This window comes from Meleagris gallopavo, chromosome 6, assembly GCF_000146605.3.
Source record: "Meleagris gallopavo isolate NT-WF06-2002-E0010 breed Aviagen turkey brand Nicholas breeding stock chromosome 6, Turkey_5.1, whole genome shotgun sequence".
NCBI classification, from domain to species: Eukaryota; Metazoa; Chordata; class Aves; order Galliformes; family Phasianidae; genus Meleagris; species Meleagris gallopavo.
The window spans coordinates 29,098,454-29,111,197 of record NC_015016.2 but is presented as its reverse complement, the minus strand read 5'-3'; the positions used below and the strand labels follow the sequence as shown (position 1 = coordinate 29,111,197).

General features: G+C 38.1%; 1 protein-coding gene across 3 annotated transcripts in view; it reads right to left on the bottom strand.

The window, feature by feature from the left end:
• Positions 1–7,274: 7,274 nt before the first annotated feature.
• Positions 7,275–12,744, bottom strand: part of ITGB8 (integrin subunit beta 8) — a 50,291-nt gene continuing 44,821 nt past the window's right edge. Inside the window, exons 14-15 of one of the 3 annotated variants that reach the window (XM_010712755.3) lie at positions 8,492–8,617; positions 7,275–8,222 (exon numbers count right to left, since the gene is read on the bottom strand). In XM_010712755.3, coding sequence (XP_010711057.1) covers positions 8,169–8,222; positions 8,492–8,617 — 180 coding nt within the window. In that variant the 3' untranslated portion in view covers positions 7,275–8,168. Of the gene's footprint in view, positions 8,223–8,383; positions 8,618–12,744 lie in introns of those variants that run through there. The other 2 variants (XR_793932.3, XR_793933.3) reach the window with 2 other exon arrangements.

Here is a 12,744-nt window from a genome sequence, read left to right as displayed (position 1 = left end):
TTCTTGTAACTCTGACTAAAGTACAGTGTTACTGACATAAGCAATCTGGTATTGACTGAAGTCCTTCCAGATTTTGCCTGTCTCTTTTCTTACTCTGACGCAAAGTACACAATGCAAATAGAAGAATCTTGACCTTGCAAATGCAAAGAATTCAGGAGTGGTTTGCATTCATTGTTCCCAGCTTAGTACAGGATGAAGCTTACTGCAGGATAAACTAGTAAGAAAATAAGACAAAAAATATTTTCTATTTAAGAAATAACCTCCCTTCTCCAAGTACCATCTGCAATCTTAGATTTCTTTCTATTTCCATATTAGTTACAGCAAACAAACATGAAGTGCAAGCACATGGCTTGCCAACATCATGATCTGCTGGTGGAGATGTAGGTCATTGGTACCCCTCTAATTCTCCTACTTGGGGGCTTTCCCCAAGGAAATTCACATTGACCCATTACCCAGAAGCAAAAGCGACTGAATTCTCTTTGCAGAGACTGAGTTCTTTCAGATGTAACCATTGCACTCGTGATTGAAAATGTGGGAAAATATGACAGTAAGTTAATAATATGTTTCTATATATGTATAAGCCACAAAGTAACTGAAAGCAGTTCTGTTTAAACATTGTGAAGTTAATTGGAACTATTCTGTTTTGCTAGAACCAATTCCTGCAGGTACATAGTTTCATATACCTTGAATTTCAAGGAAGAATAAGTGATTCTGTTTTGTTTTAGAATTTCTTTTAAATTTCTTTATCAGAGCCACAGAAATGCAACCATTACTTATCAAACTAACGTGTATTTTTGGAACATATTCAGCTTGTGCCATAATCTTGGACTTCAGCCTTTTTATTTGTTTATTAAACAAGTTAAAAAAACTATAACCATCAGGCTCAGATGAGAAAGCTAACTTTTCTTTAGTCTCACTCTTTATATTTTTGCTACATAAAATGAGAAATTGTCATCAGATTGGGAAATCTTCATTCATTTTTTTTATCTGCAGTACATCAAAATTAGTGCAGTCTCATCTTAGACTGTCAATCATTCCATTTTTTTTTTTTGTTAGAAAAAGAAAAACATTAACAAAATACATACATATCTAAGTTTCCTTTTCTGGCATTTTATTTGTGTGTATATATTTTTATTTTTGTTCTTTCTTTTTCCTATGAAATTAGTATGAAATCAGTCTACCTTCCCTGCTGTAATATCAGAGTGTCTTCCTAAAGTTACTGTGGATAGTATTACATTTAACCTTATTTATAGAAACACATTGTTATATTCCCTTTTTTTTTTTAAATATTTTAAATAGCTTGGAGCCTGAAATTTGATTCTGAAATGTAATAAAATATTTGACAGAGGATTTAGCTTTCTCATACTTTTCCCTGCCAAAATCTGTTTGTTTCTTGTTTTTTTTTTTTTGGTAAACTATCAGTCAGAAGTGAAGGGCTCAATTCTCTCTTTGGTTGTATCTATCCATGAAGTTGTTTTCACCTCAGAAATTTATGAGAAGGATTTTACCCTTAGGATTCCAGTTTAATAAGAAAAATGTTACTGCAACATAACAATAGTTTGGGTGATATTATAGACACTGAGAAGGAGAAAACCAAACAAAAAAAACCAGGAGATTTCTGCATGACCTTGAGCAGCACACATACCAAGTTTATGGTTTCTATTGTGTTGGTTCAAGGATTTTGCACAAAAAACTAAACTGTTTTTTCCTAGTCTGTTACGTGTTAGTAAATGCTTGTGACTCTACAACCCTGGGCTATGTTCTCATGGTGTCTTAATGGCATCATGCCTGCTCAATGCCTCAATGTGAAACTTTCACAGAAAGTGACAATTTGGGAGGAGATAATCCTGGGTATGCTGGCAGACTCATCCCATCCCTGCCAGAGCAGTAGGAACAATGCAGAGAGGACGAGGATCAAGGACTTGCTGGTGCCTTGCCCTCTGCTCAGCTGTTATGTTGATGTGTCCCCACTATTTCAGCCTACATTGTCATATTCTTGCCAGTTAAATCCTTGCAGCCATTCACCCAGGGCAGCCCTTATTCACAGCATCCTCTCCTGAAGTGCAGCAGGGTGTCAGTGGCTGCACTAGGTGGCTGAGATGATTTGGGATGAATGTGGTAGTGCTCAGCAAGCAGGGACAGTCACACTTTGGGACAGACCTGATACCTGCCTTGCTGTCCTTGTGCTGATGGCTTAACAGCAAGTTCCTGTGCCTGGACTTAAGCACTGGAATCAGAACAGATCTAGGGTATGTTCAAGGCTATCTTTGAAAAAGTCACAGGAATGATCTTGTCTGTGAAGCTGGCTCTACCTAGGCAAGGCCCAAGCACATTCTTTCCTCTGCTGTTATTTTCTTATGCCTTTTGGTAGACCCTTCTTCTGGCCAGTGATGACACAACATAGAATATTTTCCTGTCTGGTACCGACATATGGTGGACATCAGCCTGTTGCAATGTTTCTCATGCGTGTTTAATAAATCCCCTTTAAATTCCCTATGAAATAAAAATAGCCTACACAGTAATTCTGAATTACAGTGAATGAAGTTCTGTTCTGCAGTTCTGTGGACATAAGTGATTACCCAAGTGTAATGGACAAACTAGATTAATAGGGACAGACTGTGAAAAGGGACATTTTCCATAGGAAATATGAATATAAATTATATGAGGAACATTTGGAACTTCTCTGATATGTCATATAAGTTCCATAGGCTTTTGAATCCTATTCATGAGTGCGAAGACAGCATGAATTTCAGAAAAACTGCATAATATTTGGTCTAATATTACTGCGTGTAATATTTTGGCTTGTAGTGATCTCGTGATTTTGTATTTCAGATTACCCATGGTCTTTTTCAAGGAATCTTATTAGACTTCAAAGGTCTTCCCACAAATGCAGATGAACTCTATAACTGCAACAACAGGAATTACATTAGGACCTTGGGATATAAATACTTCAAGGAAAAAAAATGCAAGAAAAAAAGCTTTTAGGATAATACTGACAATGAGCCAAAACATGCCCTCATCTATGTATATGCTGCTCCCATTGAAGCTAAGGGGATTTGTAGATGCCTCAGAGAGGACATGTGGTCACTTGCTTTAGATGGCAAAACACTTCCATGGACAGATGGGAAATATGCATTCATAAATCAATGTATGCTATAAATTTCACTGTATTGAATTTCCTTATATAGTTGTTCCTTCAATGAAGAAGATCTGTCTGCTTTGTAAAGGAGTTTGGAAATGGTAGCTTTTCATTACCAGCAGAGTCTTAGTAAATTATTGCTACCAGTGTCATTTATCACTTGCATACAGCAGGCATCTTAAGGTAAATGCAGGTAGTAAGGAAATAAAGAGAATGTATTTTTGAGGAATGGCCAGGCTCCACACTTACCACAGACTCACAGACCTATTCAGGTTAGGAGGAACCTTGCAAGATATTAAGTGCAAACTCTTTCTCAGAAGAGGATCAACAGTGTATTGCATTGGATTGCTCAGAACATTGTCCATGTGGATTTTGAACACGCTGAAGGAGATGGGCACTAGAGCCTTTCTGAGCAACCTTTTCCAATGCTTAATCACCCTCAGAGTGAACTTTTTTCCTTATATCTAGCCTCAACTTCTTATTTCAATTTATGTCCATGGTCTTACCATGCACCACTGAGAAAAGCCTGAATGCCTTCTTGATAACCTCCCCATAGACATAGGTTGACTACTTTTCAGCCCCCTGAAGCCTCTCCTTCTTTGAGGGAGACCAGCCTCCAGCCTTTCCTTGATAAGCAAGTGATAAGCTGATAAGCCCCAATCATCTCGGTGGCTCTACACTGAACTTGCTCCATGTTGTCAGTCTTCATTGACTTGAGGCCCACAGATTGGATGTACTATCTAGATTTTGTCTGACGAATATAAGTACAGACAATGGCCTCCATCTTTTTACTAACTACACTTGTGTCAGTACAGCCCAAGATGATGCACTGGCTCACAGCTGACTCGCTTCCATCTTATATCCATCAGGAATCCCAGTCCCTTTCCAGCAGAGTTGCCCTCCTGCCAGGCAAACCCCAGCCTGGATCAGAGCAAGGGGTCAGCTTGTCCCGTGTGCAGGACTTGGCATGCGTGCTTGCTGAAATTCCTGTTGGCCCATTCCTTCATCCTTCAAGATGTCTACCTTAATCCAAATATTCACTCCATGTGAAAAAACCTTAGAGATTCATCCTATGGAAAATATCTTACTAGATTTCTGTCTTTCAGAGCTATCCCAATAGTCTTGTCATGTTTTTAAATTTTCCACTTTGTGGGATTCAGCAAATGTAGGAATACATTTAGGTCTCTGCTGTGCCAAAAGGAATCTCTGCCAAAATTTTTAAGTTCAGAACTTTAGACTTTGAACAAAGCCTAGGGGTAAAATAATAATTTCCCACCCCAGAAGACCATCCTTAAGGTAATAGCTGCTATAGCAGAGGACATTATAATCTTTGGCATAACTGTTTTCAGAGGCACCCTTGTTTCTGTCTCATTTTACTTTTGTTTTAGATATAATCCTTTCCTTTGCCATAGTGATGCCTAATTAAAAATTCAGCTTGTAATTCTGGGCACCTACCAAATGACCTGGTATTGTTGGTATTGCTAACAGCAGGACAGTCCAGGGACTACATATGAAAGCTATATCATCTGTATGACTTCGACATATTGCCATAACTCTGACAAACAATCTTTGAAACCTCAGGTTTCTAGGCTCTAAGTTACCCTACCACCAAATAAGGTGGTTTTTTTTGCTCCTGCTCCTAAAAAATACTTTTTCAGAAGTTCTTAAGATAGGAAGTTACAGAGACCAAAGGAGGGAGAAATAATTCATAGGAAACCAGGCTCAGACACTGAAGGAACGTGTGCTGTGAAGCACAGAGAATAGGTAGATAACAGATTTGCCAAGTAACAGTTGGAATGCTGTAGGTACCTTCTCTGCTATGGGAGCTGTAGATTAGACAGAAGGCAGAAAATCTAAAATGAAGTTGTAGCTGCACTAGGAACTGAAGATACAGACCTATTAAAGAAATATAAGTTTCATGGTCCATTCAGTTATAAATTGTATTGTCTCATTAAATAAATATTTGTTTCCACATCCTTCACATAACTCTGTAATGATTATTGAAACTAATTCAATATCCCCTTTATGAAATCTTCCCTTTTCTGGAACCCTTCGTATAGAGTCAAGACATTAATTAGCTAATCAAGTAGACAAGCAAGAGCATTCAAGGACAACAACCCATCTGGGAAGAATTTGAGGTGGGATGTGTGGGAGGAGGCCACCCAGCCAGAGGTACAAAGCCAGAGGCTGGGGGCAAAATGTCTTGTTCCTTGAGGGGTGGCTCTAGCATGGAGTAAATACGAGTCTGGTAGTAAATAGCTTGACAAGATTTTTTGTTTCTTTGTTCTAGTAGAGAGACAGAAATGGAAAAAAAAAATGGTAACTGTGTTTTTATGCCTTTTGTTTTATGCATGTACTTAGAGATGCTAATGGAAGAAAACTGGCAGAAGGGCCTACTTTAGGAGCTGCTCTTGCAGCTATTCAGAAAGATGAAAGAAAGAAAAAACTCTGTAAGCTTTTTTTTCTTATGAGGAGAGAGAAATAATTATCAGTGTTTCCCCTGTGGAGAAACTACCATCTGTGTGTATGGCTCTCATGGTAGAATAGCTGACTTAGAGGAAAGCGAGCTAATTTCAGGTTTGCTGAACTTCAGTAGTTATACTACTAGTTTCATCATAAATTTTAAATCTGGTACAACTGCGTTAACACAGGTGTTGCAAGCATACCAAAATTGTAATATCTTTGCCAGAGCTTGCTCAAGAAAAACACCTTCCTTATCTCAGTGGTTCAGAAAGATAGTGCAGACTTCACTTTGTTGGCAAGCACCTACGTTGGCTTAGAGAAGCAGTAGTAACTGGACCATAACCAAGGAAGGAGTAAAATCTGTCAAGATAAAAGTGGATGAATTCCATTTGAACTAGGTCACCAAATGTATCAAATAGTGTAAATGATAGCAGTTACACTCAGTAACACACTTTCCTTCAAGATATTGAGTTACGTTGACAGTCATTTGATAAACTTTTTTTTCACAAAATAACAATGAGTACATTTTTCATTAACGCACTTGAAGAAATGCCAGTTAACTAGGTGAGCAAAATTCCTGGATAGTACAGTGACTTTTACATTGCATTGTTTTCAGGCAGTTCAAATACCAGCTAATTTTTCAGTGAGTGAAAAGTGTATAAGCAGAAAATGTAAGAATACTCTACAACAGTTGCTTGGATAAACTCTTTTTGATCCAGGAGGCAATATCAGCTCGAATAAGCTTTCCATGTTTGAAAGCAAGATACCAGACTCACAGTAATGAAGAATAAACCAGATAAATAAATATTTTTTTCTTATTTATAAAATTATGACTATGACCCAAGAATCCACTGTGCAGGGTGCTGTGTTTGTCTTCCATGATTTAGGTGCAATGTGTGGGACAGCAGCTAAAAAAGGTAAACAGGAAAGTGCAAAGGCTCAAGGAGATGAATACTGGGGAACACTTTGAGTCATGATTTCAATGTGATAGCAGCATAGCCACCAGGAGAACCTTGGATAAGTATAGGAAATCTTAAGGGAAGATCCTGCTATGCATGAGAAAGTATGGGAGCAATCCCATTTTAAAAATATGTTTGTGAGGCTGTATCTGGATCTATAGTACATATTAGTACATATTGTATTGTCTGGTCTAACAGGTTATACAGAGATGGGTTTCTTGATACTGAAGAAAAGTTACTTTGGATGGAATATGCAGTCATAAAGAAATACATGAAAAAGTATAAGTAATACCAGAACAATGGCACTTAAAATGAGTTGTCTTTGGACCTTGTGTGTTGCGTATACCTTGCAGAAGATGTGAGGGTGTCAGATTTAAAGGTTATAGTTAAAGTCCCTATTCTAGAACTGGCCAGCACACCACGGAACAGATCTGACTTCTTAGCACTGGAAAGAAGAGGAATATGAAAGTTGGGAGGTGTTCTGTTTAGCTTTATCTTACAGACTTGGACTCACTCCTGTCTGCTCAAAGACAAAAAAAAAAAAATTCTTCTGAAGATAAATGAGCTGTTCACTGATGAAGCCTTCTGATTCAGTGCCTCTGATTTTCAAGGAAAGCATAATTTCAGATGGCACAATTTTGAGGGGAAAATGGGAAGGACTTTTTTTCTGTCCTTTTTTTTTTTTTTTTTTTTTTTTTGTTTGCACAGGAGTCCAGGCACAAATGCAGAATCACTGAAGGAAAAAAAGACATCCAAAAGCTGTAGAAAGCACCAGGATTAACCTGTAGAAGTCTTTAAAAGTCCTGTTTTGTCTGAAGCAGAGTAAAGCAAATGTTTGTCTAAAAATCCCACATAAAATTATCCATTGATTTGTCTCATTTTCATTGCTGTTAAATCACATACCTTAAGGATGTGGTGAAAGACAAATAAGAAGAGGATGTAAGGGAGAACAGGAACTATGAGCAGTTTTGGGAGCACAGGAATCTCAGTCAGGAACAGGTCCTGGGCTCTCCAGATTGCTGAGGCATAAACAGAGGTTTAGGATGAAATGTTAGTTAGGGGCTCAAAAAGGGAACTTGGCAAGCTGCAAAGCTGGAAGAAGTACATCATGTGCCCTGATTTCAATAAGCATAATGTGATGTCACTTGGCAATGTTATGTTTTTTGGTTAATCGTTTAGTTTTATCAGCTTGCATGCACATCATCTTATTAAACAGTAACTGTCCTTCATTAATCATCAAGTTCAAGGCCAAGAAAACAGCTAGAGGCCATATTATGCTTGGGCTCAGCAGATGATGAATGATTTGCAAAAAGGAACGTTGCTTTCTGCCACCCACCACTATTTCCTTGAATAAAGGGCCAGAAGACCATAACGTCGGGCCACTAGAACTAATAAATCAGACTTGCAGCCTATGCCTAAGTAATGTAAATTCAGAACAGGCGGAATTTGGATGAACACAAAACTCCCAAACAGAAGATAAGCGTCAAGCCCATGAACTGCACTGAGGATACCTGTGCCCCAAACACAGTTCCAGACCATTCAGGTTTCTGTAAAACTAGATTTTCTGTTTAATTCATATTATTATAATACATTTAAACTATTTGGTTTCAAGCCCAAGGTAGCAGGAGTGTGGTTCCAAAGTTCTTCTCTTTGTTGTAGACCTGGAAGGAGAACAAACCAACCATTTTTCTGATTAACTTCTCACTAGTTAAAATCAGCCTGTTAACAAAGCTTTTATTTGTTATTCCAACAATTGCCTTCTAGCTGTCATCACACATATTCAGATCTTCACTCAAACCACTGTGCTGAGCAGATAACTTACATGCTGAACTTTTGTCCCTTGCTTCCTCTCTGTATATCAGGTCAAATTCTCCACCCGCCACAATGGGAATCATGCAGGGAGAGAAATTCTGTAATAGTGTGCACCTACATGACTGGTGTCAAAAAAGTGGCTGAAAGAAGGATCTCTTTCCTCCTCCGGCTTTAGAGGCTGTAACTTAGGTTTCATTCCTCTTTGGAGAGCTTGAGCAGCAAGCCTTTTTCTGGTCAATGGTATCTGCAACAAAATAGCAGTTGCATTACATTAGTCAAATTAGAGCACCACTGTGCCCTCACTGACAACTTCATGGGCACAAATGGAAACTGGCTAAATATGGTGTTACCATTGCCAAAACCCTACCAATACCTGGACATTTTAAGGTACATAGGCATGTTTTCAGGATTTCAGAACACAGAAAGGATGGAAGGCTTCATACAGATCACTTACCATCATTCCACAACATAGAGGATAGGCATAGACTTAGTGCCAGTCTGACAGAGATTTAAGATTAGTGTTACCACTGACTTTAAATTGTACATCAAGTGGCAAAAAGCAGCCCTGTGTCTGTAGCTCAAGCTGCTTGAACTGTGTGTCTGATCCAGGATGTTTACTCAGAGATGCTGACAACATTAATGTTCCCTCCATAAAGAGCTGTTGTAGAAAATGTGTTTTTCCTCTGTGGGAGTGGTTGCAAGTTCTTGCTCTCTCTGTTAGCGAATGCTTATGTATCTTCTGCCTCTGCAAAAGGAAATTCCTCTGCCTCTATCTCATCGGGCTTAAATTGGGTTTACCTTCCTTGCTTTGTCAGCAAAAGCAACACTGACATTGTGATTACATGCCCACACTGACATTGTGATTACTTTTCTCTTTCTAAGTTTTCTGTACATCTTTTCCCAGTTTTTTTTTCTATTGTATTTTTCTAGTGTACTGTTAAGGCCTGGACACTACATGGCTTAATGACTGGGTTTATACCAGTCATCATTTGATTCTACCTTTTTCCTACCCCCAGAGAAAAACCTGGATCTTCCTAGGAGCTTCGTGTGAGAGAAGCCCATCAGTTTAGCAGTGATTTCTACAAGAAATGTGATGGTGTTATGCAGAACAAACATTATTACCAACTCTGCAGGAGAACAGAGGTGTCCCAGTCTACTGATGTGTTTCACCAGACCTCATAAAGCAATGTGAGTCTGCAGCAAGCAGCATAGACAAAGCATCTGCAAGAAACTGACCCATACGCATGATAGGAGCTCCTCTGCTACCAAAGCAGAGCAAAGCAGAATACTGTAACCATCTATTAATAGATAGATTACTTTTCTGTAGGAAGTATTTTCTTGTCCCCCTCCTGAATGTGTGTTTATCTGTTTGGCCACATCTGAAATCAAGGTATTCTTTTTATTTAGCTTGAATTCTCCTGACAGTGTAATGTACCATTTGAAAAACAATATAAGTATATCCTCTTTGTGGACATATTTGTACACCTTGATGAAAACACATTAATTCTTAAAAAAGAAGGGAATCTCTCTTCCTCAACTTACCACAGATATCCTAGGCATTAAAAATATAAAAATTCCATACAGATTAAATATTGATTTTATTTTTTTAGAGAGCAAGTACAATGATGTTGCATTAAAATAATGCTATGTCATAGTTGTTACAGCTCTGATAGAAAAATAAACATCTCAATATACTACAGTGTCAACTCATTAATAAATATCAAAATAAAAGTTAGTAGTCAACTGAAATTAATAAACAGCTATAAAAGTATACTATTTTAAATAATAAAATATTCAGAATATTTCCAGACAAACAAAAGTAGTGATTTAAAAGTATCATTTAAAATGGAAGATGGACAGTAAGAAGTTATAGATATAATTAAACCGTCTTCCCTTACTAACATTCTCTATGCATAAAATCTAAAGAAACATTATTCATCTGTATATAATTTTTTTTACAAAAGGTAGTATATGTTAAATAGAAAGTTAAAAACTGTAGTAATATTAATAGTTGTCACATCATTGCTTAATAAGACACTTTAAAGCAGTAGTAGGTAAAAGTGAAGATGTTAGCACAGTGAATTCTTCTAAAACAAATGCCTTCCTAAATTAATCTTTCATCTTTCAGCCTCGCCCTTCAAAATACAAACAACTCAAACAGGTATCGTGATGAAAAGTTAAGATTTGAATAGAAGCAGTTGTTTAAACAAAAGTCATTAAAAAAAATTAATAACCAGAAAACTCAACAAAGAGCAACATTTCTAAAACTTAAGAATCTACTAATTTTGCGGGTTTTTTGTAATTTTTTTTTTTATAATTTTTTTTTTTTTTTCCCCAGAATGACCAATTGTTCTGAGCTGGCTTGCACTCAGTGAAATCCCACTGATTTGGCTCACTATAGAAAAATATTCACATTAGCTATGCCTAACTTTTTCTCTCTCCATGAATTTCTGTTCTGCGTAATATCCATGAGATGTCTGTGCATCAAGAAGCATCAAGATTACCATGGTAAAGTAGTGTCATTCTTAACGCTGCTTCACTCCTTTTTACCAAATAGATCTTGCACCTCTATTTCAAAGGGAGAACAAGAACACTGGCACCACAATTCATTCATAGAGCAAAGTAAATGTCACACAGCACCCTTATGAGAAGCGCCCTTCCTAGGTACTGAAAACATCACATAAGGCCTGGCAATGCAGATCCTGGGGATGGGGAGAAGCTGATGGAAAAGACCCAAGGGCTTTACAGGAAGAAGGCTTGCTTTCTCTCTCAAGGAGGGCTGCAGCACCCAGATTTACAGTACCTCACTAGGTTGTATGGAAGCAGTTCGATGAGTAAAGATGCAAACAGGCTGCAGCACTGATGACTGTGGACTGCACATCATGCATCTCCAGTGTGTGGCCATTAGGACCACCTCCTCTGACAAGGCCTCCTGCCCTGACAGATGGAGAAATACGGTCCGGGACTGCCATCTCTGTTGAGATGCCATGAGGAACAGCAGTCTGCCTGGTATGCCTACTGCAAAGGCAATAGGACCCCTACATCCTTTTGTCCTGGACACTGCTGTGCCTTATGGCCACCCGCACGAGTAAGGGTTGCTTGAAGATGCTTCACACATTTACTCCCACAGTTTATGCTGCACGTGCATTTAAGTATGCAAACTAAGCAGAAAACAAATGTATGATCAGATTGGGAAAATATTTTTTTCTACTGTGGTCTGAGGAATACTTTACATAGCAGGTTTTCATGACATCATAGAAAGGAAAAAATAAATCCAGTTAGTTATAGTGGCTAAAATGTAAACTATGCCTACACACGTCCTTCCTTTTTAAGGTTCATTCGCAACATTGCTTGTGAACATAAGGGAATTTCAGCTAGTCACAATGAAAATTTCTCACATACCATGTGCACGTTTTCTGGATGAAACAGCTATTTTCCCACACACATCTGTAGTGGTGTTATTAACATGCTCATGATGCTTGGAAATAATCAGTGCACAGCATTTTTCATCTCTCTCAGAGCCTCGGAAAACAAATCTTAAGATGCATGTGTTTTAGTTGTATGACTGTGCCATTTCTGAAATGTTACATAGTTAATAAAACAAAGTTAAAAATAAAGTGGGATTAGAATTGACATTTTTAACATGTACAGATCTGGTGTGAAGAGCCAGGAAGATGCTCTGTTTCTAGGAGAAAATCTAGAATAAATGCTGCAAATCAGCAATGAAGTGCCATAGTATCTGTAAGCATACTATTAGGTACAGGCACATAGTCAAATCATCTGACCTTCTTTCCATTTTTTCAAGCAGCCTAGTATATTTCAAAATATTCCACTTTATTTCAAAGGTTTGAAACATGCTACACTGAGGCTAGATGTTTTTCCTGCATTTTTGCAAGCATCTTTGATGCACAGTACTTTGAAAGTTAATCTGAACTAATTTCTCTGTGATATCTCCCATACTAAGTGCTATAGGAAGCACAGTCCTTCTGTGACTGCTGAGGAAATTCCTTGTGAATTACAGGCTGCTTTCTCATTTAAGGTCATGTGCTGAGGGAACACAGCTCCCTAAATAGTGAGGCTTTTGTTGGTCTATTCATCTCCTGCAGCAGCTCTTCTGAAAAACATGGTCAAAGGCAGAGGGAAACAAGCACTGAGTAAAGCCAGAGTTTCTCATGGATAGATTCCATCCTCAGAAACAAAGCCTTCTCCCAAGGATCCTGCCCTATGTAGGCTCCCCATGGGCCTTCTAAAAGCCTTGACCTGTCACATTAGCAACAGCTTATTCTTCTTTCACTAGATCCCTCTAAAATACAGCAAAGCAATGAGCAAGATGCAAGTAAAGCCTTTTTATAAAATAATGTTTTTTTTTCT